The following is a 26,983-nucleotide window of genomic DNA, read 5'->3' on the forward strand; positions in this document are numbered from 1 at the left end:
GGGAGGGGGAGTTGGGAGGGGGGGCATTTTGAGCAGAGCAGCCTCACCAGCCTCACCCTTTATTCATTCATGAGAGAATGAATAAAAGGAAGGAAGGAAATATATGACAACCATGGAAGGAAGTCACCACTGGCCCAGTGGTTCTCAAGTGGGGGCAGTGTTGCTCTCCAGGGCACATTCATCCATGTCTGGAGATGTGTCCGATTGTCACAGCCTGGAAGGCGGGTGCTACTGGCATCTCCTGGGTGGAGGACAACGTCTTGCTCACGCACAGGACAGCGCTCACCCCTGCCCCCAAGAATGATCTGGCCCAAAAAGTCAGGCTGAGACACCGTGCACACGTCTGATTTTACAGTGAGGGAAACTGAGGCACAGAAGGGTGAGGTCACTTGTGCACGGCCACCCAGAGGCTTCTTGGTACTTGCACCCAGGCTGTGGGCATATCAGGAAGTCCCATTTACTTATCCCTGGGATTTCCTTTCCCTGCCACACATTCCAATCTCTGCCTCTTTTGAGCCAACCGTTTTTGGAAACAGAAGTTGCGGGTTGAAGAAGGAAATGGGGAAACAGCCACCTGTCCCAGGGTGGGGTTTGGGGGTGCCTTTGCCCCTGGGTTTGGGAACAAAGCTCAGGTGGAATGGAAGCAGGCAGCAGGAGAAACCTGGCCCAGCCTGACACCAGCCTCCTGCCCCGCTCACCCACCCCCCTCCCGCCCCGAGGCTGCACTGAGTGGCCAGGGAGGTGGCCAGGAGCCAGAAAGACAGGGATCAAATCTCCAGTCACCCGCGGGCAGCCCTGGGCAGGCCGCCCGGCCTCTCTCAGAGCCTGCGGTCAAATGAGGAAGGTTACGATTCCCTCCCCGGGTTGTGGGGAGACGGGTTCAGCTTCAGCGTAAACAAGGAAACAGGAGCCTGGCGTCAGAGTGAGCGCCCAGAGGTGTTTGCTGACGAGCCACACTCAAGAAGTGTGTCAACACTGATTGCTCTAGGGCCGTGGTCGGCAAACTCATTAGTCACCAGAGCCAAATAGCAACAGGACAACGACTGACATTTCTTTTTTTGAGAGCCAAATTCTTTAAATGTAAACTTCTTCTAACACCGCTTCTTCAAAATAGACCCAGGCCGTGGTATTTTGTGGAAGAGCCACACTCCAGGGGCCAAAGAGCCGCAGGTGGCTCGCGAGCCGCAGTTTGCTGATCACAGAGTGCTCTGAGAGCCAGGCTCCAGCTGTCCAGGTGCTGTGCGGTGCTCCCCACTTCCAGGGAGAGGGGTCCTCCCCCAGCTGCTTCCCTGGCTGATGCCCACTCATTTCTGCCCTCAGTGGCCCCCAGCTGTGGATTGGTGGTCAGCGCTGCCACGTGGCTGCAGTTGTCTTTGCAGGCCCTGCAACCCCAGAGCCCCACTGGGGCGTTCCCGATCCCACACAGGTGCTACAGGCTGCAAAGGCTGCGTCCTGAGCGCTCTCAGATGCCCTGGGAGCAGGGCTGCATGGGGAGGTTGTCCCGTTCTGGGTCCCTAGTGTGGAGCTCGCAGAGAGGAGAGACCTGGGGGAGGGGGGCCTCCCTGCACTGGTTCCTGACATAGCACCCCTGGCTGCCCAGCCCTAGAGATAAGGGGCAGGGGAGGGACAGAAGGGAGGAACAGTTGCTCAGAGACCTGGAATCCAGAGGAGGAGATGGGCAGGTACACTCGAAACAGGTGTTTTTAAACCTGCAGCTTCCGGCAAAACTGCAGGTGCAACCTCAGAACCAGAAGTCTGTGTCAGAGAAGGTTCCGAACTCATGTCCTGAGACATATTGCAGGCGCAGAGGATGATGGAGGGCTGATACCTCCTAACCATCACTCCTCCACCCTCCTGGGGAAACGCTTTCTCTAAGGGCCTTCACCTTTTTTCATCACTGTCATCTCCCCAACTCTTTCTTGGCCACTTCTTTCACCTTCAGCAGAGATGTCACCGCTGGCTCAAAGCCTTCCTCTGTACCTCAAGTCCTGCCACCATCAAACTGAGCCACACTAATGCCAGCAAGGGCCAACCGCTCCAATGCCCTGGCCTCAGAGCTCTGTCTTCTCAGCCCCATTGGCCACCTCCCCTTCTCGCCTCCATTGACTATCTGAGCTCATCTCCTTTGGCCATCTGGTCTTGTCATCTTCATTGACCTTCCTTTCCAACCTGGATCTTGCCATCACCCCCTGACTGGCCCCTCCTATAATCTTCAGAGATGTTGTCCTCCTCTCAGAGCACAGCTTCCAGTGTTCCCAATTCCTTCATTCCCTTACCATCACTACACCCGTTTTCCAACCTCGTCAAGCCCTTCAGGGCCTTGACCTCCCCATTTTCTCCCAATATATTGACCCTTCCTGGTTGCAGGGCCATCCTAACCAGCCCAGACACAGCAAGTCATCATCTAAACCCACCCTTGCCGATGCCCTTGGTTCCCCTGGCCCCTTCTCCTTCTAGCTTTTTCCTCCTGGAAAAGCCCCAGCTGTCTTTCAACCTCACGGTCCATCTTCTCCATCCCTGCATCAGGTGACGCCAGAGAAGGTCAAGCGAATTGTAAACCGATGCCTGTGGTAGGCAGAAGAGTGGTTCCCAAAATGCCCAAGTTCCAGTCCCTGGAACCTGTGACTATGTCACCGGACATGGCCAAAGGGACTTTGCAGGTGTGATTAAGTTAAGGATGTTGAGATGGGGAGATTTTCCTGGGGAATCAATAAAACCACAAGGATTCAGATAAAGAAAGGGAGGCAGGAGAGTCAGAGATGAAGATGCGATGATGAAAGCAGAGGTCAGACGAAGTGGCTTAAAGAGGCTGGCACCTCGATTTTCTACAGTACCTGAAGGTCACCCAGCGCCATTTCTTAGCCTCATTAAGCCTGAGCTCAAAATTAGATCAGCAGATTGCCAAAAGAGAGTTTATTTGGCCCCCACCCAGGTGTGCCCTGGTCCCAACTCTGTATGAGGCCCACCTGTTGGGGATGTTTTCCCTCAACCTAGTTATGCCTGGTCCTTCTTGGGACAAATGAAAACTGGTTCATCTGGGTGAGAAAAACACAGACATCGCCCAATCAGCTTAGTGTGGGAATCTCCTTTGAAGACTGCAGAAAATGCCCTACCTCAGGAGGCTGCTTCCTTTTGAACTTGATCACAGAGGTGAGAACAGTGCCCTCCCGGGGTGTCCCTCAGAGCCTGGAGGCAAATTAGCCATTGGTCCCAGGGTGGCCCTGTGGCCTTGAGCCACAGAAAAATGTCCTTTGGATTGTCTGGTGGAGTGAATTATTTGAGCTTCTGGTCTCGTTCTTTCAGTCCATCTGTCCATCCTTCCATCCATCAGTCATTTAACAAACATTTATGAAGATCCCAAACCGGGCTCAGATCAGGTGGGTTCTCTGAGGGACTCAGAATGAGTACCTAAAACAGGCTCACCATCTCTACCCTCCAGAAGCTTATGGCCCATTAGAGAAAGCTGATCCATCTGCAGTTTATAAATAATAACAACAGCCATCTTGGATTGGATGCCGACTGTATTAGTCAGCTCAGACTAAAGACCATACCCTGGATGACCTTAACAACCAAAATTTATTTTCTCACAGCTCTGGAGGCTGGAAGTCCTAGACCAGCACGGTTGTTGGGTCCTAGGAATTCTGCTTCCTGGCTTTCTCCTCCTCACATGGCAGAGAAAAAGAGACAGCAAACTGTTGTTCCTTCTTAAGGGCACTAATCCCATCATGAGGACCCCACCCTCATGGCCTCATCTAAACCTAATTACCCCCCAGAAGCCCCATTTCCAAATACCATTACACTGGGGTTTGGGCTTCAACATATGAATTGGGGGGAGTGGGGCTTAACTCAGTCCCTGGCACCTACCCTGGGCGAAGCTGATAAATGCATGATCTCTAATTCTGCAGCTCCCAGTCAGCCACTGCCCTCATTTTATAGCTGAGGGGAGGAGTGCTCAGAGAGGTTGGTGACTGGCTGGAAGCCACACAGCTGGATGCCAGTGGGACAGGGATCTGACCCAGGGGTTGCCGACTCCATCACTGGCAGGTTGGTTCCTACTCCCTAAGGAGCTGTCCTTCCTGATGCCTGGACAGGGGAGGACCACAGGGAGCAAGCACGTCAAACTCAGAGGCTAACATGGCCAAGTGAACGCGGTTGAAGTTTATGTGGGCCGCAAAGAAACAAACGCTCCAATTTTCATAAAAACGTAGGTTTATTTTGAATAGTAAAAAAAAAAAAAAAAAGATAAAATTAATGTTTTCTTCCTGACACTTGGCATCTCTTCTCTGCTACTGTTTTTCCTACTTTGGGGAAATCTTTTTCTCAATGACTACTTTCAAAACTGACCCAATGCCGAAACCGATTTGGCTCAGTGGATAGAGCATCAGCCTGCGGACTGAAATGTCCCAGGTTCGATTCCAGTCAAGGGCATGTACCTTGGTTATGGGCACATCTCTAGTAGAGGGTGTGCAGGAGGGAGCTGGTCGATGTTTCTCTTTCATCCATGTTTCTAACTCTCTATCCCTCTATCTTCCTCTCTGTAAAAAATTAATAAAATATATATTTTTTTTTTTAAAAAAAGGCTTGTATACTCTTAAAAAAACAAACAAACAAAAAACTGACCCAAGGTGAAGGTCAGTAATTCTGGATCTGTCAGGAGACTTATTTCCTTTCATAATTGTACATAACTGCTCACACTGTTATATTGGCTGGACCACTAAATTATTCCTTGTGGCCCGCATGTGGTCCACAGCCCTCGAGTTTGACAGCCTTGATGTGAAATCAGCCTCATGCTAGGTTTGCACACAGATTATGTTGAAAGGAAGAGCCATCCACCTTGAATGCATTTGCTGGCTGGGTTGGGGGACTCAGGACCCCTGCTGGGCACAGACCTGCCCCCTCCCCCAGGGAAGGTGTGAAAATTAACTCAGCAGAGCGCTGAGGATATGGCTAGCTCTCACTGAAACCTGCTCTTGTTAGGATCATCCCTGGGACCAGTGATCTGTGACGCCAAGCTGGGCCCCTGCGTGTTCTCTGCACACGCAGAGACAATCTATCCATTAAACATGATCAACCTGAGGCCAGGATCTTGAAGCTCACAGCCCTGCCCAGCTCGGGGTCTCTTCCTGCACTTACATCAGCCTCAGCTGCACCCAGAGAGAGCCACTGGTGACCTGAGGAAGAGGAGACAGACCCCGGGAGGTGGGTTGGGGCTTAGAGACCCGCTTGGGGGGGGGGGGATGATGTGGGCAGGTGGGCCTCTGGGAAGCCGGCCCCAGACTTTCCCAAGTCCTCTGCTATGTCCACCCACCGTGAGGCTCTTAGCTGTCACCTGTAAATCAACTTACTTCTGTTCTTTTTGACTTACGTATAGCTGTTTTGTAAATAAAAGCATAACCAGGAAAACCTGCAGCCCTGCCATTCATGGAGGTAACACTGAACCCTGACAATGAAAACAGCCGATGCTCTGTCCTCTGCTGGCCTTTCGTTGCTGTGTGAGGATCGGGGAGCCGTGACAGACTTGCCCCAGACGGCTGTCTTTTGTTTTTCTTCCGCACCCAGGTGGGAGGCTGGGAGAATCGAATAGAAAATAACATTCAGCCAGAACCAGTTTGGCTCCGTGGATAGTGCGTCGGCCTGCGGACTGGAAGGTCTCGGGTTCGATTCCAGTCAAAGGCATGTACCCTGGGTGCGGGCACATCCCCAGTAAGGGTTGTGCAAGAGGCAACTGATCGATGATTCTCTCTCATTGATGTTTCTAACTCTCTATCACTCTCCCTTCCTCTCTGTAAAAAATCAACAAAATATATGTGTGTGTTTTTTTTTTAAAAGAAAGAAAATAACGTTCGCACGCTGGGCAGTCCCAGGAACCACTGAGAGCTCCCTGTCGCTGGGGGATGCTGTGGGGCTCGGGGCAGAAGCTCTCGCCTGGGCAGTGGGCTCCAGAAGCCCTGGGCAGGGGATCCCCACCATGTCCCTGGGCATGGCCCTGGGTCCCCCAGGCTTACAGGACCAGGCCCCACGTGCCCCCCTCTGGAAACAGCTGCCCAGGGTGAGAACAGACTGCTGAGCCCCCTGAGCCGCAGGGTCTCTGCCCTTGCCCAGCAGCGACCTTCAGCGACGCAGTGTCCCTCACCCTCGCCCACACCGGGGAATCCCAAGCAGGCGCTCCGGCAGGTCTCCCGTCGCCACCCAGGGCCTTCTCCCCCGCCCCCTCCCCGGGTATTTCTGGCTCCCAGCCCTGAAACCCGAGAGGAAGCCATCCTCGGCGACGGGGACGCGCCTGTGCGTGTGCATTAATAGAAGCCTCCCTCAGGCCCCTGTCACGTGTGGGCAGCTGCTCAGCCCCAAGGCCAGCCCCCTCTGGCTCGGCCCAGCACACTAAACTTAGCTCCCCCCTCTGCACCATAACTGCCGCCGCCGCCACCCCAGCCCGCTGCCACCTGCCCAGGGAGACGCCGCCAGCCACCCGACCCTGCCCGGAGCGCCCACTCCTCCGCGACCACCATGTCCCAGACCGGAACCCTGAGGGTCCGCCTGACGCTCTTCTGCCTCCTGGTGGGCATCGTGCTGGCCACGGTGGCCGTGGTGACCGACCACTGGGCCGTGCTGAGCCCCGAGGTGGAGCACTACAGCGCTGTCTGCGAGGCGGCCCACTTCGGCCTCTGGCGGATTTGCACCAAGAGTATCATCGTGGGCGGCAGCAAGGAGGGGAGCTGCGGACCCATCACCCTGCCAGGGGGTAACGTACCCGCCCTGGCCCCCGGCCCTGCCCTGCCCCCGGCCTTCTCTGTTCCTTCCGGAAAAGTGGCTCCGGACAGCCCTCGTGCCCGGGAGAGGGGGTCTGCGTTGCATGAGGCTGTGCTGGCGGCCGTGGCCATGTCTCCCTCCCTATTTCTCTGTCTTGCGAGGCTTGGGGCTTTTCACCCAGAGCAGAGGGCTGGCCATGTGGGGCGAGAGGCTCAGTTTTGAAAGACACCATGGACCTGCCAGGCCGGGGGCTCCTGGCCCCACCAGCGGTCACTCTTCTGGGTGCCCAGCTCCGGGCTCTCCCGGCAAGGAAGCCGGTGGCCCTCGGTGCTCAGGCTGGCGGGCCCTGTGGGAGAGACAGGATGGGCCACGGAATGTACGGGCCCCGGGCAGCCTGAAAACACAGGCTCCTTGTCGTTGCGTAAGAATTTCAGAAAGGTAGTAACAGCAGAGAGAGAGAAGGGGAGAGAGGGAGAGGGAGAGGGAGAGGGAGAGGGAGAGGGAGAGAGAGGGAGAGAGAGAGAGAGAGAGAGAGAGAGAGAGAGAGAGAGAGAGAGAGAGAGAGAGAGAGAGAGGGTGGCAGGGGGGTGGGGGGGGCCTTGAGTGATGGCACAGGCTGAGCACCTGTTTGGGAACTGGGACCTGTCGCAGATGAGCTGCCTGCCTTTTCGTGAGGAACACCAGCCCTCCAGCCCATCCTCCCTCAGCTCAGGCCCCTGCAGGGCCGGGAGCACGTCCTGCCGCTGGAATGGAAGTGCATTTCCCACTTCCACCCACGGGGCGCACCACGGGATGACGAGCCTCCCGGCAATCGTCCAGCCCTCTGCGCCCCTAGTAAACGGAGCACACGCTCAGGAAAGAGCCCGCTTGGATTCAGAGGCCACGGCTCTAACCATCATTACCCATGACCCCCCAAAATGACGATTGGCAGGGGGCGGGGGAGACAAAGCCCAGCACAGCCTCCGCTTCCTCCGTGGTGCTTGGATTCAGCAGCGCAGAGGCCCTTCCAGCGCTTCCAAATGTCACTCCCAGGTGCGCGGACCAGGCTGCATGGGGCATCCCACTTGGCGCTCAGAATTATTCTGTCTGTGACCGGACTGGGTGTCCACTGAAACCTCCCCTTCAAGGGAGCCAGTGCCAAGTCCCCCAGAACCTTGCAGTGTGTGTTTGGGGGTGGTGGGAGGGGAGGGAACAGAGGAGCCCAATGCTTGTTCCTCCCTCTTCCCTCTTTCTCCTTCCTTCCCCTCCCGCTGCCTCCCGTCTTGCTCATTCCCACTGGACACTCGGAAGATTCATAAATACCCAGCTGTCCCAGGGCTGAGGGCTTTAAATGGCATGAGCATGCGCTGGGAGGGTATCACATAGCCCCGATGCCCATGCCCCGCGGCCTCTGCTGAGCATGCCTGTAAACAGATGCACCGTCCAGCCAACTCCCCTGGGCAGGGCAGGGCAGGGCAGCTCCCCCAGAAACGCGCTGGGATGGTCCTCCCACCTGTGCTGGGAGGCATCTGCCTTTTAAAGCCTGGCGAGTTCGCGGAGCAGGGGAGCAGAGGGTGAGCTGAGTCTATACAAGGGAGAGGCAGGCTGGCAGCAGGTGGCAGGGCCAGCCCCTGGGGACCAGCAGGCACGGCTTAGCCTTGAACCTGGCCAGTGTCTATCTCAGTGCCTTCTCACTCTGACCTGAGTGAATCCTACTTGTGAGCACAGCCTTGCCCCCAACAGGCTGCTGCTGGGTGCTCCTGACTTCCTCCCTCTCCTTTCTCTGCACGTGAGCATCTCTTCCTTCCCCCGCCCCTCCTACGCTGTACAGGACCACTCTTTGCTGGAGGGATGGACAGAGTTCATACATGTTCCTTTTTTTTTTTTTTTCTTATCCTCACCTGAGGATATTTTCCCACTGATTTTCAGAGAGAGGGAAAGACAGAGAGAAATACCCATGTGAGAGAAACACATCAGTTGGTTGCCACCTGCACACGGCCCAACCAGGGTCCAAGCAGAAGAAGAGCCTGAAACCAAAGTACATGCCCTTGACTGGAATCGAACCCAAGACTGACGCTCTATCCACTGAGCCAAACCAGCTAAGGCATACATGTCCTTATTTATTATTAATAACAGTAAGAATAACTGCAAACACAAATAGAGCACTATCTGCCAGACATTGTTTTAATGTTTTACATATTCGGATGGCATGGGGGGGGGGGGGGGCGGGATGACAGAGTTAGAACCTCCAGAAATCCTCCTCTCCATAAAAGCAATGTGAACATTAGCAAAAATGATCAGAATCAAGTTTTTCGGAACTCTGGAATGCATGCTGCTCAGTGGAGTGCTGCACACTCTGCGAAGCACAGAGCCCCTCAGTAAATGCTGGGAGATGAATTAGTTCCAATCATTGTAGGAAATCTCCGTGAGCTGACCACCAAACTAACGGAGCAGAGATTTCCGTGGTCACACATGACTAAGAATATAGACTTTACAAAAATAATTCAGAAAGTCACTAAATAAACAACAATAGCAAACAGAAATAGGAACAATCCTTGGGTAAGATAAGAGTCTGATTTCTAGAGTTGCTACATTATATTGTTTAAATTTTCCAGTTTTAAATTTAAATTAAAAAAAAATGTCAAGACATGCAAAGAACTAAAAACGCATGGCCTATACCAGTGGTCAACAAACTGCGGCTCGTGAGCCACGGTTTGCTGCTCCGTTGACTGAGTTTGCCGACCACTGCTAGACTAAATGCTACCGTGTGGTTGGAAGCTGTGAGGATTAGGCAATTGTGGCACATTGTGTGCAAAGAGGTAAAGGGTGGTATATGACAGTGGTCGGCAAACTCATTAGTCAACAGGGCAGCAAACCGCAGCTCACAGGCTGCATGTGGCTCTTGAGCCGCAGTTTGCCAACCACTGGCCTATACAATAATAACGTCAATAATAGATTCTTAAGGAAGCCCAGATATTGGACTTACTAGGCAAAGACTTTAAGTCACCTATTTTAGATATATTCAAGGAATTTGAAGAATCCACTGGCCTTCCTCATGTGCTAAGATAAGAACGATGTCTCATGAAATAGAGCATAAAGATATAAATTATTTTTAAAGGATATAATAGAAATTCTAGAGTTGAGAAGTATAATAACTGAAATGAGCCGAAACCGGTTTGGCTCAATGGATAGAGCATCGACTTGGGGACTGAAAGGTCCCGGGTTCGATACCGGTCAAGGGCATGTACTTTGGTTGCTGGCATACCCCCAGTAGAGGGTGTGCAAGAGGCAGCTGATCGATGACTCTCTCTCATCGATGTTTCTAACTCTCTATGTCTCTTCCTTCCTCGCTGTACAAAATCCATAAATAATATTTTAAATAAATAAATAAATAAAAATTAAAAAATAACTGAAATGAAAAAGTTCACCAGACAATTTCAATAGCAGAGCTGAGCAGGGAGAACAAATCCATGAAATTAAAGATAGGCCAACTGAGATTAGCTAGTCTGAGAAACAGACAGGAGAAATAATGAAGAAAAATGAACAGAGCCTGTGGGACAGAATGAAATGTATCAATACACACCTAATGGTATTCCCAGACAAAGAGAGAGAGGAGCAGGAAGTACCTATAAAAAATAATGGCCAACATTTTTCCAAATTTGATGGAAAACATTCATCTAGAAACCCATGAAGCTTAATGAACTCCAAGTAGGATAGATCAAAATCTGGACACATCATAATCAAAAGGTAGATAAGATGAAAAATAAAGACAGACTCTTGTGAGAGCAAGAAGTGACTCATCACATATCGATACAAGGAATTCTAACTAAGAAAAACAGCTACTTCCCCCCCCCCCCCCGAAAAAAAATAAACACATGAAGGGCAGGGCAGTGGGATGACATATATATATTAACTCATCTAATTCTCACAAAATCCTCTGTGAGGTCCATGCTATTATCATCATCCCATCCGACAGATGAGGAAAACGAGGCGCAGGGAAGTAGAGTAATTGGACCGAATTCGCACCATTACCACAGCAGCATGCTGGGCAATTCCCGAGTGACAGCGGCAGATGCCTGGCTTGATTGGCCCGAACCGAGCATCTTGTTGCTGCTGGAAGTGTCCAGACAGAGCATTAGGTCTGACCCCCACCGGTGCTGGGGCCAGCAGGGCCCACAGAGCAGCCTGTGGGCTCCAATGGGCAGCCGTGGGGCCCCGGGCAGATGCTCCTCCCAGGCCTTCCTCACGTGCTGAGCCCAAGCGAGGGGGCAGGATTAGCCTGTCTGCCCTCAAGCCCCAAGTTCAGCCACGTTAGAGAGAAGCTGAGACTTCCCCATGTCCTCAGTGGGAGCCCTGCCCACCGGGAGCCCCTCCCCCATGTGTGAGAGCCTATAACTGGGGAGGGGAGGGCCAGAAACACTGCCCCTGGGTCACTGAGGGGACCGTCCCCCCACCCCCGGAACCCACAGGCTGGCTTCCCAGACAGGCTGCTCCCCGCCCCTGTGTCGGAGCTAAGGAAGATTTTGAGCAAGGCCTGGTGGCGGCAGCGGTTTGTCCAGAATGGAGCCTGGTGTCTGTCTCCTGGAGCTGACACCCTGAGCACACCCTGCGCAAGAGGGGCCTCAGCACCCCAGAACTGCGCATAGCTGGGCCTTCATCCCCTCCCCCGCCCTCTCCCTGCTCCGGACCCGTTAACTCGGGGATGGCGCGTTGTCGCCGAAGCAGCTGACTGTAAAATACACTTGAATTCAATCAATGCCTTTCAGAGGGTTTTCAGCGATGACCGAGATTGGCCCTCACAGAATGAAACAGAAATGTTCCTTTGTCCAGAGAGAGGCCGGCGGTGACGGAGGACACAGCACAGGCCATTTGGAAGCCGTGGCTGAAGAGAATCCACAGCTAATAACCTAACGAGCATAGGAGGGCTGCATCGTGTTCTGAAACAGCCCCGGAAGCTGTGAGAGAGAAAAGAGCGGCTCGGCTCTGACATCACCACTTACCGGTGTCAGACACCCCGGGTCCCTCGGTTCTGAAGGAAAGCGATTTAAATATAGAAGCTCAAAGGGAAGGCGTTTACCGCTCGGAACATTCGCTGCTGCTAACGACGCCAGGCGTGGTCTCCAGGTTCATGTCCTCCCTCCACCGTGGGAGCGGCGGTGGCCCTGACTTGGGGGAGGACGGAGGAGAGGGGGCCACAGGCTCCGGGGGCAACGAGGTGACCTAGGCCAGAGAGAAAGGCCTGCACCCAAATGAAGGCAGCACCTGGGGCGCGTCTCCAACAGAAAGGCCTTGTGAACATGCAGGGACAGCCTGGCCTGTTTGGCTCCGTGAATAAAGCTTCCACCCACGGACTGAAGGGTCCCAGGTTCAGTTCCGGTCAAGGGCATGAACCTTGGTTGCAGGCTCAATCCCCGGCTCAGTCAGGGCATGTGCAGGAGGCAGCGATAGATGGGTCTCTCTCACACATGGATGTTTCTCTCTCTCTCCCATCCATGCTCTCAAAAATAAACAAACAAACAAACAAACAAACAAATAAATAAATAAGGGAAAATATTCTCGGGTGAGGGAGGGTTAACAGAAAAAAAGAAAATGCAAAGACAACCTGAAGGCCAAGAAATGAATGCACAACCCAGAGGCTCTCTAAGCAGAGATGTTTGGAAAAAGTAATCACTAAAGGGCCTCACACACACACACAAAAAAAAGCAACCTAATTTACTTTTCTTAAAGAAACAGCCTAATATCAAATAACCCATTCATCTACTTCCTAAGTCAAGAGTACCATATTTTTCCGGCGTATAAGACGACTTTTGAAACGAAAAAAAGCCTGCTCAGGTTGGCCAGAGTCAGAGAGGCGGTCTATTAAAAAAAGAACTGGTGTTGCCTCGGAAGTGGGGGGTAGTCTTATACAGCGAATATAGGCCTAAACCTGTGTTTTAACTGTAAAATTAGGGGGGTCGTCTTATACGCCGAAAAAATATGGTAAATAATATTAACCTGTATTCAATATGCAATAAAACTATTCTTTCATTGGATAGTATCTCTATAGGAGAGATGAAAAGGAAAAACAGAGGAGAAATTATGCCTGAAATTATATTTAAAATCGGCATCAATTTCTTTGTTCCGAGAGCTTCCTCTACTCCCACTACTGTCCGCAGATCTCCTTCGGCTTTCCTGACAGTTATCAGGCAGGCCGGGAAGCCAGCCGGGAAGGTCTGGGCTGTGCTGCCTCCGCAGCCACAGGTGTTGAGGGCCCCTGAATGGGATCTCTAACCCTCACCCAAGTCCCGCCCCGGTGGCCCACTCAGAAGGGCACTTAGGGCGTTTGAAGGGGCCTGGAGCAGGGCCTCCCAATGTGGCTGCTCTTCAGAATCTCCTGGAAGCTTTTGAAAAGCTAGTGAGTCAGGGGGGGCCTGATGCTGAGAAACAGTTCCGGATGCTGGCAGGATCCAGGGGTTCTCACGCTCAGCGCTACTGGCACGTTGGGTCTGGAGGATTCCGTGGTGCAGGGGCTGTTCTGTGCACAGGGATGGTTAGCAGCATCCCGCCTCTACCCACTAATGCCGCCAGCAGCCCTGCCCAGTAATCTCAGCAAAAATGTCTCAGACATTGCCCTGGGTCCCTGGCGCATATAATCGGACAAACCACTGCGTAGCCTTTTGTTGACCGAGTATCCTGTTCTCCTGACAAATGACTTGAGCCCTGGGCCTCAGTTACCCCATCTGCCTCATGGGCTTGGTCCCCACAGAGCTGTCCGCACCTTTGACTCAATCAGCCCTGGCTCCCTGAGGATCTCCCAGCCTCTTATGCAGCCCCCTAACCTGGCGAAACATTGGCCTTAGGGTCAGAGAACGGTGCTGTCTCAGCCCGGGGGAGGGTTTGGGGAGAAGACTCCGGCCGAGAGGTCCCGTCCGCCCACCTGGTGGGACCACACCCACCCTCTCTCAGCTGAGCCTCTGCCTCAGCTCCGGGCCCCTTCCCCTCAGCTCACAGGTGTCTCCTCCTTTGCAGAGAAAAACTGTTCCTACTTCCGGCATTTTAACCCCGGCGAGAGCTCCGAGATCTTCGAATTCACCACTCAGAAAGGTGAGCCCGGGGCAGGCCCAGAGTGGGGACAGGGACTGGGTCACACCTGCGGGGACAGGAGATCCTCTGGCGCAGAAGTCCGCCCTCCCCGGCCTGACGAGAGCCCGTCCCCCTGTCCCAGCCCCGCTCTGTCCCCCTGTCCCAGCCTCCCCTCTGTCCCCCTGTCCCAGCCTCCCCTCTGTCCCCCTGTCCCAGCCTCCCCTCTGTCCCCCTGTCCCAGCCTCCCTCTGTCCCCCTGTCCCAGCCTCCCCTCTGTCCCCCTGTCCCAGCCCCCTCTGTCCCCCTGTCCCAGCCCCCTCTGTCCCCCTGTCCCAGCCTCCCCTCTGTCCCCCTGTCCCAGCCTCCCCTCTGTCCCCCTGTCCCAGCCTCCCTCTGTCCCCCTGTCCCAGCCTCCCTCTGTCCCCCTGTCCCAGCCTCCCCTCTGTCCCCCTGTCCCAGCCTCCCTCTGTCCCCCTGTCCCAGCCCCCCTCTGTCCCCCTGGGTCCCAGCCCCCCTCTGTCCCCCTGTCCCAGCCTCCCCTCTGTCCCCCTGTCCCAGCCCCCTCTGTCCCCCTGTCCCAGCCCCCTCTGTCCCCCTGTCCCAGCCTCCCCTCTGTCCCCCTGTCCCAGCCTCCCCTCTGTCCCCCTGTCCCAGCCCCCCTCTGTCCCCCTGTCCCAGCCCCCCTCTGTCCCCCTGTCCCAGCCTCCCCTCTGTCCCCCTGTCCCAGCCTCCCCTCTGTCCCCCTGTCCCAGCCTCCCCTCTGTCCCCCTGTCCCAGCCTCCCTCTGTCCCCCTGGGTCCCAGCCCCCCTCGGTCCCCCTGTCCCAGCCCCGCTCTGTCCCCCTGTCCCAGCCCCCCTCTGTCCCCCTGTCCCAGCTCCCCTCTGTCCCCCTGTCCCAGCCTCCCCTCTGTCCCCCTGTCCCAGCCTCCCCTCTGTCCCCCTGTCCCAGCCCCCTCTGTCCCCCTGTCCCAGCCCCCTCTGTCCCCCTGTCCCAGCCTCCCCTCTGTCCCCCTGGGTCCCAGCCTCCCCTCTGTCCCCCTGTCCCAGCCTCCCCTCTGTCCCCCTGTCCCAGCCTCCCCTCTGTCCCCCTGTCCCAGCCTCCCTCTGTCCCCCTGTCCCAGCTCCCCTCAGGCTGGCGGAGGCCGAGAGGCCGGTGCCTGGGGCAGGAGCGGGCAATGGAGCCAGTGCTCCCCATCCCCGGGCGGGGTTCAGGGTGGGCGGGTCAGAGTCTGTGGGGAGCGGAGTCCCTCCGGTGCCATCGAGCGCTCCCCGAGAATCAGGAGGGCAGGGGCGTGGGGAGACGCATCCGAGTCCAGCAGCCCCGAGCACCCCTCTGTCACGGGTACAGACCCACTCCTGCACATGTATGTACAAACGGCGGCACACAGTGTGGGCGTGCACACACATATGTGCACACACATGTGCACAAACACTCACTCTGGTAGATCCTTATATGCCAGTGCAACACTAACACACACACTCTGGCAAATCTTACACCTGTCTCACACACACACACACACACACACACACACATACACACCACACAAATCTTACACCTGTCTCACACACACAACACACACACACACACACACACATGCTCTGTAATAAGCCACCTTCCAGAGGCTGCCGTCAGCCCAGGACAGACCACCCTGGCCAGGCGCCTGCTGCTCTCCGCCCTGTCCCTCAGAGGAAGCTTCTGCCCGGGCCTCCTGCCCTCCCGCCCTCGGCCTGGTAGGGGGGGTGGGGGAAGGGATGCAGGTTAGTGCAGCCCTCGAGTTAGAATGGAGTCATTGCTCAGGACCGGCTTGGGTGCGCGATGGCTTCCCCCGGGCCTCGGTCTCCCCGTGTGCAATGTGCTCACCTGGCTGGCCGCACCGCCGTGCCCCGAGGCCGGCCGGGCCGCTGCTGAGGCGCCTGGGCCCTGTGTGTGTTGCAGAGTACAGCATCTCAGCCGCTGCCATCGCCATCTTCAGCCTCGTCTTCATCATCATGGGGACCATCTGCGTGCTCCTGGCCTTCACCAAGAGGCGGGACTACCTGCTGAGGCCGGCGTCCATGTTCTTCGCCTTCGCAGGTAGCGGGGCCCTGGCCTGTGAGCCCGGGGTGAGGGGGCGATGCCCGGGGTGAGGGCTGCTGTCCCCGTCCTCCCTCCCGCCTTGCTGTAAGTCGGGAGAAATTCCCGGGCTCCTCCAGGAGCAGACTTGGTCAGGACTCATCGTCGCTCGGTGGCGGCGGGCCTGGGGAGAGGCTGGCAATGTGTGCATTTAATCCGCACGGCACTGGGAGCAATGCCAGTCCCCATCCCATTTTAAGTTCATCCAAAACAGCCCGAACCAAAGAAGGAAAGAAGCGCCGTTGAGTGTCCGTGCGGTAGGCGGGCAGACGGTGGATCACTGTTGCAGGTCCCCACGTCCACTCCCGCCCCGGGCGGTCTCCCCCCGAGGCCGGGCCTCCCCCTGGTCCCTGGGGGAGCCCCGGGGGGCTCGGACACAGGCCGGCGGGCCCCTGAGCGTCCCGCTCTGCCCCAGGGCTCTGCATCTTCGTGTCGGTGGAGGTGCTGCGGCAGTCGGTGAAGCGCATGATCGACAGCGAGGACACCGTCTGGATCGAGTACTATTACTCCTGGTCCTTCGCCTGCGCCTGCGCCGCCTTCGTCCTCCTCTTCCTGGGCGGCCTGGCCCTGCTGCTCTTCTCCCTGCCTCGCATGCCCCGCAACCCCTGGGAGTCCTGCATGGACTCGGAGCCCGAGCACTAGCCCTCCTGACCTCCCGGCGACTCGCAGGGCTTCCCCCCCCCCCCCCCCCCCCCGCAGGGAGCCCGGCCCAGAACATTCTACGGAGGAGGCGGGAGCGAGCGTCCCATCTCTCCCGTTCCCACCTGACCCACACACACTGCTGCGCGGCTCCCCCTCCCCCAGCGCCTCTCCGGGCTGCCACAGGCTCCTGGGGGATCCGGCAGGTGGAAGTGATGCAGATCTGCCCTGGGTGGGGAGGGGGGTGGTCCGGCAGGTGCACAGGGTCTGCAAAGGCCCACCTCCCGCTGGAGCCCATAGCTGTCCCCGGCGCCAGCTGCCCGCGGAGCTGGCTCCCGCTGTCCCATGAGCCTCATCCGGGACGCCCCGTGCTCAGTCCCCGCGCGGGTGTCTCCTCCGGGGCAAGCAGCCAGCCCCCGCTGTGTGTGTTGAAGGCCCGAGAAGCCTTTCTCACGGGGCACTTTCTGACTGTGGCTGGAAATAAACGTTCTTTGAAAAACGTGCTTTTTCCCGGTGTCCCGCGTAGAAAACGCCGGGACCCCTGCCTGCAGCCCCGGGGGCCGAAGGGGACCCCGGAGGAAAAAGGCGAGGCCGCCCTGGGCCTGCGGGGGGCGCCCGTGGGGACCCCAGGGGAGAGGGCTCCGAGTGCCCACGGGACTCGCCGTGCGGAATGCCAGCGTGCATCCCCGGGCCCTGGGGATTTCTCTGGCAGAAACCGGAGACCGGCCGGCGGGGCGAGGGTGTTAAAAATAGGAGGGGTTATTTCCAGAGCGCGGGCCGGCCAGGGCCCAAGTGCTAACACAGCAGCCAGGCCGCCCGGCCGCCAGTGTCTGACACCCGACGCCGGGTTTCTGCTGCAAAGAACACGAGGAAGCAGGGCTTAGCTGTCAGACGCGGAGGGCGGTGACTCACACTGCCACGGGCCAGAGCCCGGCTGTCCTCTCCCCGCCGTTGGGGTGGGCACCCAGAGCCGGCCAGGGGAGGACCGAGAGCAGGGAGGGAGGAGGGCGGGGGGCTGTGTGAGTCCGAGAAGAGGAAGATTACAAAAAGCTGAGAGGAGGGCTGGTCCACGTGAAACCCATCTGGGTCTGCTCACGGGCACTTATCAAAGCGAGCTCCTCTCCTCCCTCGGACCCGGGGCCAGGCCCCCTTTCAGGGGTTTTCCTGGGTGGGCACGGGAAGGGGGACTGGGCCATCCTGTGGGTGCGGGCCTGAGCTGTCAGGAACGGCCGGTGTTCGCTCAAGCCTTTACACCACATGTGTCAAACACAAGGCCCGCGGGCCAAATCCGTCCCGCCAGGCCTTGCAATGTGGCCCGCACCGCGCTGTCATCACTGCACTCCGCTGCGTTTCCATCACAATGACAGTTTATGACTGTTCAGTAAACCATTCGGCCCGCGATTTAGGCTGGATTTTAGATTTTGGCCCCTTCTCTGATTGCGTTCGACACCCCTACTTTACTCAGTGGAATCGAGAAGAGGGCCCCGCCGAGCCTGGCTCTGGAGTCTGGTCAGGGAGGGAGTCGGTCAGAACACAGCCGCCCCCCTCCCGCGGCTAATGGCCGGCCCGACGGCAGCAGGAAGCAGCGAAACGCAGGCCGGCTGGGCTTCTCATCAGATCCGACCACGCTGCTTCCCCCGCCCGTGTGTCTGGTCCCGTTCGGGTCCAATGTTTTATTTACACGCTCATGGCTAATTCATATCCTGCCCTCGCTCCCGAAAGATCCCAAGCGGGGACGAGGTATAAATAAAGCCGTGAGGTGGAACATTCCTGTTAAGCCCAGGGCTGGCGTTGGGCCGGGCGTCGCTGCCCTCGGCCTCGCGGGCCCTCCTTCCCGACTCACTCAAGTGCCGCCCGCCGAGGCCTTAATTAATCCCCACACGCGGCATCGATCCTGCGGGCGCAGCCAGTTCATTAGGGCGGCCGCCGTTTCCAGGAGCGACGCTGCCTCCCCGTCTTGCTCCTGACGAGAATGTCTGGCCTCAATGAGAAAGAGCCAGCCTTCTGGACATTCTTGTTGATCTGGGATTAGACCCTGCCTCTCTGGTCACCCACAGCGCGGTCCTGCTAGCGCCCCCCAGCCCCCCCCCCCCCACACACACACACACAGGAATGGAGGATGGGGGATTTGTCTGTCGCCACAACCTGAGAGTCCTGGGCTCTGAGCTTGAGGAGTTCGAAGCTGATTTCCACGTCCCCAGTTGAACCGTTAACACGCCTCCCGCCCCCAGCCCGCCAGGGGCTGCTAACAAGGGCTTCTGGGGGCCGAGGGGGAGTTGTAAAGCACGGATGAGCGTCATAACGCCGGGGGTGCAGTTTTACCCGGAGACACCCAGGAGGCAGGGAGGTGACAGGTACAACCTGCCTGATGGGGAGGAAGACAAGAAAAGGGACAGCCAGGACCGTCCCAGCCCGGGACAGAGGCGGCCAGGGATCCGTGACAAATGAGACAGCAGCCAAGCCGCCCGCCGCAGCGGCTGTCTTGGAGAGGTGACGGGTGTGGCTGAGCTGACAGGGATGCTCTGGGGCCACCCGTGAGGGGCCACTGCGCTGCCGGTGTCACAGGAGTGGAGTTTACAGAGGACCCTGGTAGACTATGTCTCTCCGCCTCCTCACTGTCTTCAGATAGTTAGGCGATGTCTCCTGACCAGACAGGGCACCTGGGAAGTGAGCTCAGACCCAGCTCCATCCTTAGCCGGGGAAGCCCCCGCCGGCCTCCGTGCACATACCAGACTTCAGTTTATTCCAGCACCCCTCACTTCCCCCGTCACCGGCCCCCACAGCCCCTCCACAGAGCTGAGCCTCTGAGCTGGACCCTCCTCTGAAGGGGACCTCCCGGCCACGTTTCTTCGGCCTTCTCTCCGCATCCCTGCCAACTCCCTGCCTGTGTTTCAGGGGCCGGGAGTTTTGTTCCGTGTTTGTCTTCGTGAGGTTCAGGCCTGGGCCCATCTGCGCAGATAACATGGCACAAGCAAATATCCCTCTGTTTGTCTTTCTGAGTCACAAAGTTTGCTCACATTGTCCAACCGAAAAAAAATAATAAAATAAAACACCAGGGCTAGATTTAGATACCAAACGGCATCTGCCTCTGATAAATTCCATTTTCAAATGTTTGTGTGCTTCTGCATACCGTGATTGCTCTAGCAAGCTGATTTTACAAGAAGCTACCATAAAATGTATATACGAGAGCTATAGAAAGTAAAACATATATTTAATGTATTATATATATGTAGACCTTACATTTTTTAGGTTCTAACATAACGCTGAGGGTTTGTTTTGTTTTGTTTTTTTTAACAAGGATTCTGTTGCTTAGATTTCTGGGAACCACTGACAATCCTCTGATCGGGTGACCTTCAAGGTCCCTTCCAGCTCCTTTCGGTGCAGCTGATTTTGGTCAAAACTTGAAAGAGTTCAAGAAAGAAGGAGCTCCTAGGAATGCATGTATCTTGCTTAATGACAGTGGCCAAGGAAGGCTGTAGAGGAAGGAAGGGACACGATCCAGATACAGGAACAGAGAGGTGCAGGTGAGATGTGTCTAAAGGGCAGAGGTCACCGGCGGAGACAGACGCTAGAAAGTATCCGGGAAGTAAGCACCATCCCTTTTTCACGACCTCCACCCTTGCCTTTCATCTGTCCGCTGGCAGGTGTCTTGAAAGAATTCTCTGCCTCTCCTGACACCCCTGATCTTGAGGGACCATTATTCTGTCCACCCCCCTGAGTGACCACACTGCGTCCTGGGCACTGTGCTAAACTAGGACATGACTGAGAGGGTCAAGTCGGCGGTGTGCAGGCATCTCAGACGATGATGGAAGAAAACTGAATTTATTTAAAGAAACTGAGGTGGGGGATGGGGATACCCAAAGGGAAGGGCTACACAGCACTGAGCCAAAGAGTACTGGATCCATGATGGCAGCAAAAATACACTGAGGAGCCGAAACCAGTTTGGCTCAGTGGATAGAGCGTCAGCCTGCAGACTGGGGGTCCCTGGTTGGATACTGGTCAAGGGCATGTACCTTGGTTGCGGGCACATCCCCGGTGGAGGGTGTGCAAGAGGCAGCTGACCGATGATTCTCTCTCATCCATGTTTCTTGCTCTTTATCCCTCTCCCTTCCTCTCTGTAAAAAAAAAATAAATTTAAAAAAAATCAATAAAAAATCTTTTTAAAAAAATACACTGGGGACAGTGAAATCAGGAAGGACACAGAAGAGGCTATAGGAGAGCCTAGGCTGGGCTGCTTGGCTCACTGAGAAGTCAGAGAAAGGGGGGCTTTGGAGACAGGTTGCGGGGGTGAGCCTGGGACGAGCTGCCGCTGCTCATTGCTCCAATGGTTGCAAGTCTTGTGGGGTAGAGGTTAGGGGATAGGTGCCTGTGGGGAAAGGGGAGGGGGAGGAGATGGCAAGGGCATGCTCCTTGGGGAGAGAGTGCACACTGGTCTTTTGTCCTGAGCGTATTTCTCTCTCTCTTGCAGGTGGAAGGCTTGGGGTGGGGGGCGTGGCTCAGAGGAGTGTTTCAATCGAATATTCTCCAGCTTCCCAGGTGTGCTCGTTCAGGGTCATTGTCTCCACTGACTGGTTGGCGCCAGGACAGAAGGTCATTAGTCAGTGCAGCTGGTGCTGAGGCGGCCTGGTTTAGCTGCTTTTCTGGGCCTGGAGCTGAAATACAACTGAGGCCTAGATGTTAACTTTAGGGAGGAAAAGGTCAGGGGGTCTAAGCCGCATGACCAGGGATGTGGAAGGTCCGGGGTCCAAGCCACAGGACCAGCGATGTGCCAGGGGAGGACAGGACACCCAGTGTTGCCCCTTGCCAGGCACCCAGGGCTTTCTGCCCTGGTGAGTTTCCGTATCTGGCCCATCATCCCTGCTCTGCTCACGTCTGTCTAATGATAACGAGGAATCTACATTATGGTCCTGTCCTTCAGGAACTTAGCATTCCATGGCAGATGGTTTAAAAAATAAATTATAACCGAAACCGGTTTGGCTCAGTGGATAGAGCGTTGACCTGTGGACTGAAAGGTCCCAGGTTCGATTCCGGTCAGGGGCATGTACTTTGATTTCGGGCACATCCTCAGTAGAGGGTGTGCAAGAGGCAGCTGATCGATGATTCTCTCTCATTGATGTTTCTAACTCTCTCTTCCTCTCCATAAAATATTAATAAAATATATAAAATAAATAAAATACAATAAAAATAAGTTATGAGCCATGAGGGCGGGCGGGCTCCTCGGAAACACAAGGGGGCATGTGGTCTGCCCTCTCTGAACTGCTGAAGCCCTGCTTGTTCTGCAGCTCCCCCCTCCCCCCCTCCCCCTCCCCGCAGGCATCACCAAGTGCCTGGCTCTCCAACCCTCAGTGCGGACTCCATGCTTCCCTTCTCCCTGGACACCGGGCTCCTGTTCCCAGTGCTGGGGGTCAGGATAGCTCTCAGCTTCTGCACCCTTTGGTCTCTGAAGGGAAGGGACTTGCTTTCTTCCGAATCATGCTAGCAGGCAGAACCTCCCCCATCCTTTCTTTCGAACCTCTGCGCAGCGGACAGTACGCAGCCCTGGGGTCATGCTGGGGCCCGGACCACGTGCCCCAGAATGCTGCGAAGGAGGCGGCGGACAGGAAGAGCGGGTGCCAAGATGCTCGAAGAGAAGAGGCGGGAAGTGCCGTCCGGAGGCCTCGAGGAGCCAGAGAGGCGCTTGAAGGAGCTGCTCTCCGCGCGGCTGCCGATCCCAGGTGTCCGCAGCCCGCGTGGCTTGTCCCCGCGCTCGGCCTGGGTGGGAGGAGTGAGGCCGGGTCGGCTGTGCTCCCTACAGCACAGAACACGCTGCGTTTGTCCCCATGAGACGACTTTCTGAGTTACTGCGCAGCAGCGGACAGACAGCCCTTAAAGAACAGACGGATTTCCTGAAGTACTTTTTCCAGAAGGCTCAAAACCTTCAATTACCCTAGATTACAATTTTTTTTCAAACTGTGTTCTCTACCCCGCTATTAGCAGAACCAGCCCGGTAGGAATTTCAGTCCCAGAAAGCCTACAGGGTCACCCCAGGAGATGTGATTCGCCAGGAAAAGCCTGGGTCCAGCACTTCCGTTACTTTTGCCCCAAGTTAGGCAACTTAGGTCAGGCCCGGTCAGGAAGCTGAGGATTGCATCCACACACCTTTCTCTCAGAAGAGCCTCAGCCTCACTATGTAAAACCATGAACAAGTCTGCATTCCAACTAGATGACAGACCTACCCAGCAGGTGGACAGGGCCCCTCCCTGTTGGCTGCCAGCGTCTTTTGCTCATAAAGGAAGCACAGGCCTGAGGACTGATGAGAGCACGTCTGAGTCTTCTTTTCCAGCTCTCCTCCACTCTCAGGCCCTCTGCCCATCTCAAGAGGGCTTGCCACCTGATTACATTTCTATTCAATTAGTGAGCAAACAGTCTCAGAGCACATTCTCCCTGGTTTTCTTTGCTCAGAGCCAAGAGCCTGGGGGCAGCAGCTGACAGCCACACCCACCTTCCAGAACCTTCTGCAGGCTCATCCCTTCACCTAACCAGGGCCACTTCCTGCTCAGGGATGATCAACAGTTTCCCCAAGCAATGATTCAAAGCAATTTGCAGAGCATCCGTTTTAATGAGCTAAGAGGAGGATAATACCCTAGATTTCTGCAAGCTGCAGCTTCTGTTCAATTTAATTACCTCCCTCTGAGAATTTAGCATCCGCTGGAGCTTCAGACAAAGGGGGATTTCATCACTCTCCCGAACGCTGCTCGGTAGGCACATGCCCACAGAACCCCGATAGGCTCAAGTAGGCAGCATCCATCACGACCCAGGTAACCATGGTGAAGCTGTCAAACTGAGGGATCTAGCAGGGATACCTGGCAAGTCACAAAATATTCGTGAATGCTAATGCGTTGTCACCGCTCGGAGAGCTGAGTGGAGTGGGCGGGTGTCACTGCACAGGGCAGCTTACTCCTCCTCCACCCGAGCCATCACCCTGCCATCTGGCCACACACCATTGGCCAAGGATGTCCGAGGAAGGGGAGGGTGTCTTTTTTTATTTTTATTTTATTTTTTAATGATTTTAGAGGTAGGGGGAGACATTGGTTTGTGGTTTCGCTTATACATTCATTGGTTGATTCTTAGGTGTGCCTTGGGGGGGTTGAACCCACAAACTTGGTGTGCCAGGGTGATGCTCTAACCAACCGAGCTCCCTGCCAGGACCAGGGAGGGTGTCTTTAAGTTATTCTCTCAGTCAAGCCTGCGTTCCATCTCAGCAAGTGTGCAAGGGCCGGCTGGCTCTGTAGAGGCCTGAGGCATAACCTCTGCCTTCCAGAAGCTCACAGACTCCTAACTACAATCCCCAAACCGTGATGACAGAGATATCGGACTTCACTGCGGGCAGAGGAGTTGGAATTCACAGCCTTGAATAGTAAGCGGAGCGCCTGGTAGTAGATGGAGGTTGGAGGGTCTGAGTGCTGAAGGGCATGCTCCCGGGGAAGCCCGGAGGCAAGAGAAGCGAGGGCTGGTCCGGGGAGGGCAGGGCGCCTGTCTGTCTCCCTTAGTGTGCCATGTGCAGAGCGCTCAGGAACAAGGTTTGGGGTGCCTCCAAAGCGCAGCTTAGGGTGTGATGGGAAACTCTGAGGGCTTCTCAGAGCAGAGTGGCACCATCCAACCTGTTACAGGGAGGTAACTGGAGAAGGGAACCAGCCGAGGCAATGCCATCAGCGAGGGGTTTCAAAGGAAAGGACTTGCATCCACAGGGGCCTGGTTTGTTAGGACAACACTGTGTGAATCAAGCAGCAGAGTCCACGTCAGACCGGGCCTCTCCGGCCAGGAGAAACCAACGGCAGGGGTATTTGGATGTTTCTAATCCAGCCAAGGTAAGCACAAACAATTCTGCACTCACTGAGCCAACTCTCCATCTTCACAGCGCCCCCACCTTGCAGTTTTGGTGAAATTACACTTTCCCGCTCGCTTCCACACTAATACCTTCAAAGAGCACAGATATGACATAGAATTAACACCCGAGAGAGTCTTAACTGCATTTTCCCACCGAGATTGGGGCCCTGAGTTACTGCATTTAGAGCAGGTAAGCAGCTCAAGGAGTCCTCCACATCCAGTTGATTTATACATTGTTTTTTTTCTTTCCCAAACCCAGGGATGATTTATGCCGTTATCACGTCAACTCAAAGAAGCAAGGTACTTGGCTTTAAAAAATGACTCATTGTGTTGAGTTAGAATTATAAGTTGTCTTTATGAAAGGCTGACTGTCCTACCTACTTACATTTACAGACTTTGAGCACAGTATATTCAAGTTAGATTTATGGTGCCACATTAATAAGAGGTTAAAAATAAAATCGCCGAGGCACACGAAGCATCCTGTGACCTGATAATGCTTCTCAAAACCGCATTCCGGCCAATGCAAAGGATGACTCCCCGACAGACACAAGACCCCAATTCGGGCCAACTTTCTGCACAGTCGGCATTGGGGGGAGGAGATGAAAGAGGGCAGGAGATGGCTAATTCATGCTGGTCACAGGCCACCGCCAAGCGTATTCCTATATCCTCACAGTGAATCGCTCTAAACTAGGTGGACACATTCTGAAAGAAATTCTGGGCTGCATAAGCGCAGCATTAACAAGAGTCATTCGTCATAATTTTGTTAAATCCCTAAGATCTGCACTGAATGACTTGAAAAGGGCATATTTTCTCACTGACAACTGATGATTTTTTAAAAATATCTTTTATTTGTTTTTTTACAGAGAGGAAAGGAGAGGGATAGAGAATTAGAAACATCGATGAGAGAGAATTATTGATCAGCTGCCTCTTGCACACCTCCTACTGGGGATGTGCCCGCAACCAAGGTACATGCCCTTGACCGGAATCGAACCAGGGACCTTCCAGTCCACAGGCTGACGCTCTATCCACAGAGCCAAACCAGTTTCGGCACAACTGATAATTTTTAAACTTTCAGGTAACATTTTTAGCCTTTAGGGTTAGGCCTTTCCTACTGCTGATGGCCAGAGATTTAAGTCCAGTCACCGTTTTCTGGAAACGAAAGTCACAGTTTTACAAAGGTACGCTGAGTTCCATCACATTAGCTACTTTTACCAAACTAGTATTATGGATAAAAGCGAAGGGCTGTGTTTACGTTGATCTTAAACTTGAAAGGAGGCGGAGAACGGTGGTTCGCACAGAATAAACAAATCTCCACATTCTTAAAAAGACATTTTACTATAAATACATTTTAGTTGTAGCAGTAAAATACATTTTGTGTTACCACGAATCTTTTAAAACAAAAGAACTTCACTGAGACAATGATCCCCAGGGACGAGCTGTAGACCCCCAAACTGGAAACTTGTTCTAAGGAATCCATGTGGCTAAAATAATTCCAAAACTAAGTTTAAAAAAAAAAGAAAGAAAAAGACCAAAAAAGGAAGAAAATTAAAAAACAAAAAAACAGTGGCATTGGGTCTCTTCAGGTACTAGAACCTCTCGCACGAGGTATCATTGACATCAGAAAAAATTTGTTATAATTTTGCCGTAAATTAGAAATGGCCACACAACTGAGATTTCTGGGAGATGGAAACTGCCCACCTCCGTGTTCCAGCAGCCTCCCCCTGGAAGACTTGCCCAAGTAAGACCCAGTGTGAACGTAAGTGATTTATCGTAAGAAGTTAGTTGAACAAGTTTAGATAAGAACTATATTTCTGAAGCATTAAAACAAAACAAAACACTATGTCACTAATAGCAGGACCCTTTAATAAAATGCAAACCCTTTTAACAAAACCCATTACCTTTATACTTTAGAGAGGTATTTTCAATCACCATGGTCACCTAGGATACAACTACGCATACCCAGTACCTCCAGGGGTTTCGATGTGTCAGGTCAGATGACTGGCACAGAAAGCGGATACAGTACAATGTCATACACTTGGGTTTTATAGGAAGTAGGCATGGTCTGGACACATGAAAATCCAAGACCCTTCCTCAGGAGTGACTGGCAGGTTAGGACTTCAACCCGGACAAAGGTGCCCTCGGAGCTACTGAGGGCGTGGAGCCGTTCGTGTAGGAGGTACTGCGTGAAGAATCCCAAAGCTGTGTAAGCGAGGATGCTTAGCATGTGGACTTCTACAGTGAAATTGTTCTACAAGTTATTACCTTAAAAATATCTTTTCTCTTTCTGGTATCTCAATACATTCAAAGGCAAACTACAATAAAAACCAGAGGCAGAGCCCAGTACCTCTCCAGCTACAGTCCAATGAGGAATAGTAACGATGACATTAACACAAAATTTAAAATATCCAAAGACTTGTCAGGTTTATCATCTCATAGACAGCTTCCTTCTCAAAAATAACTTGCTCACCCATATGCACCTATGGTTTCTGAATAACTCATGCTGTGTAGGTGGGAGATTCCCCTATACTGTTTTGCAAACATATATAGGTGTTTTGAAGGTAACAGTTTTCTGCCATA

General features: G+C 54.5%; 1 protein-coding gene across 1 annotated transcript; it reads left to right on the forward strand.

The window, feature by feature from the left end:
- Positions 1–6,380: 6,380 nt before the first annotated feature.
- CACNG1 (calcium voltage-gated channel auxiliary subunit gamma 1) lies at positions 6,381–16,957 on the forward strand. The gene is made up of 4 exons (XM_036451491.2): positions 6,381–6,739; positions 13,735–13,809; positions 15,725–15,862; positions 16,317–16,957. Exons 1-4 carry the CDS (start codon positions 6,505–6,507, stop codon positions 16,541–16,543), a joined length of 675 nt encoding a protein of 224 aa, XP_036307384.1. The 5' UTR covers positions 6,381–6,504; the 3' UTR covers positions 16,544–16,957.
- The last annotated feature ends 10,026 nt before the right edge of the window (positions 16,958–26,983 follow it).

Source organism: Pipistrellus kuhlii, unplaced genomic scaffold, assembly GCF_014108245.1.
Source record: "Pipistrellus kuhlii isolate mPipKuh1 unplaced genomic scaffold, mPipKuh1.p scaffold_m20_p_22, whole genome shotgun sequence".
Classification (NCBI taxonomy): domain Eukaryota; kingdom Metazoa; phylum Chordata; class Mammalia; order Chiroptera; family Vespertilionidae; genus Pipistrellus; species Pipistrellus kuhlii.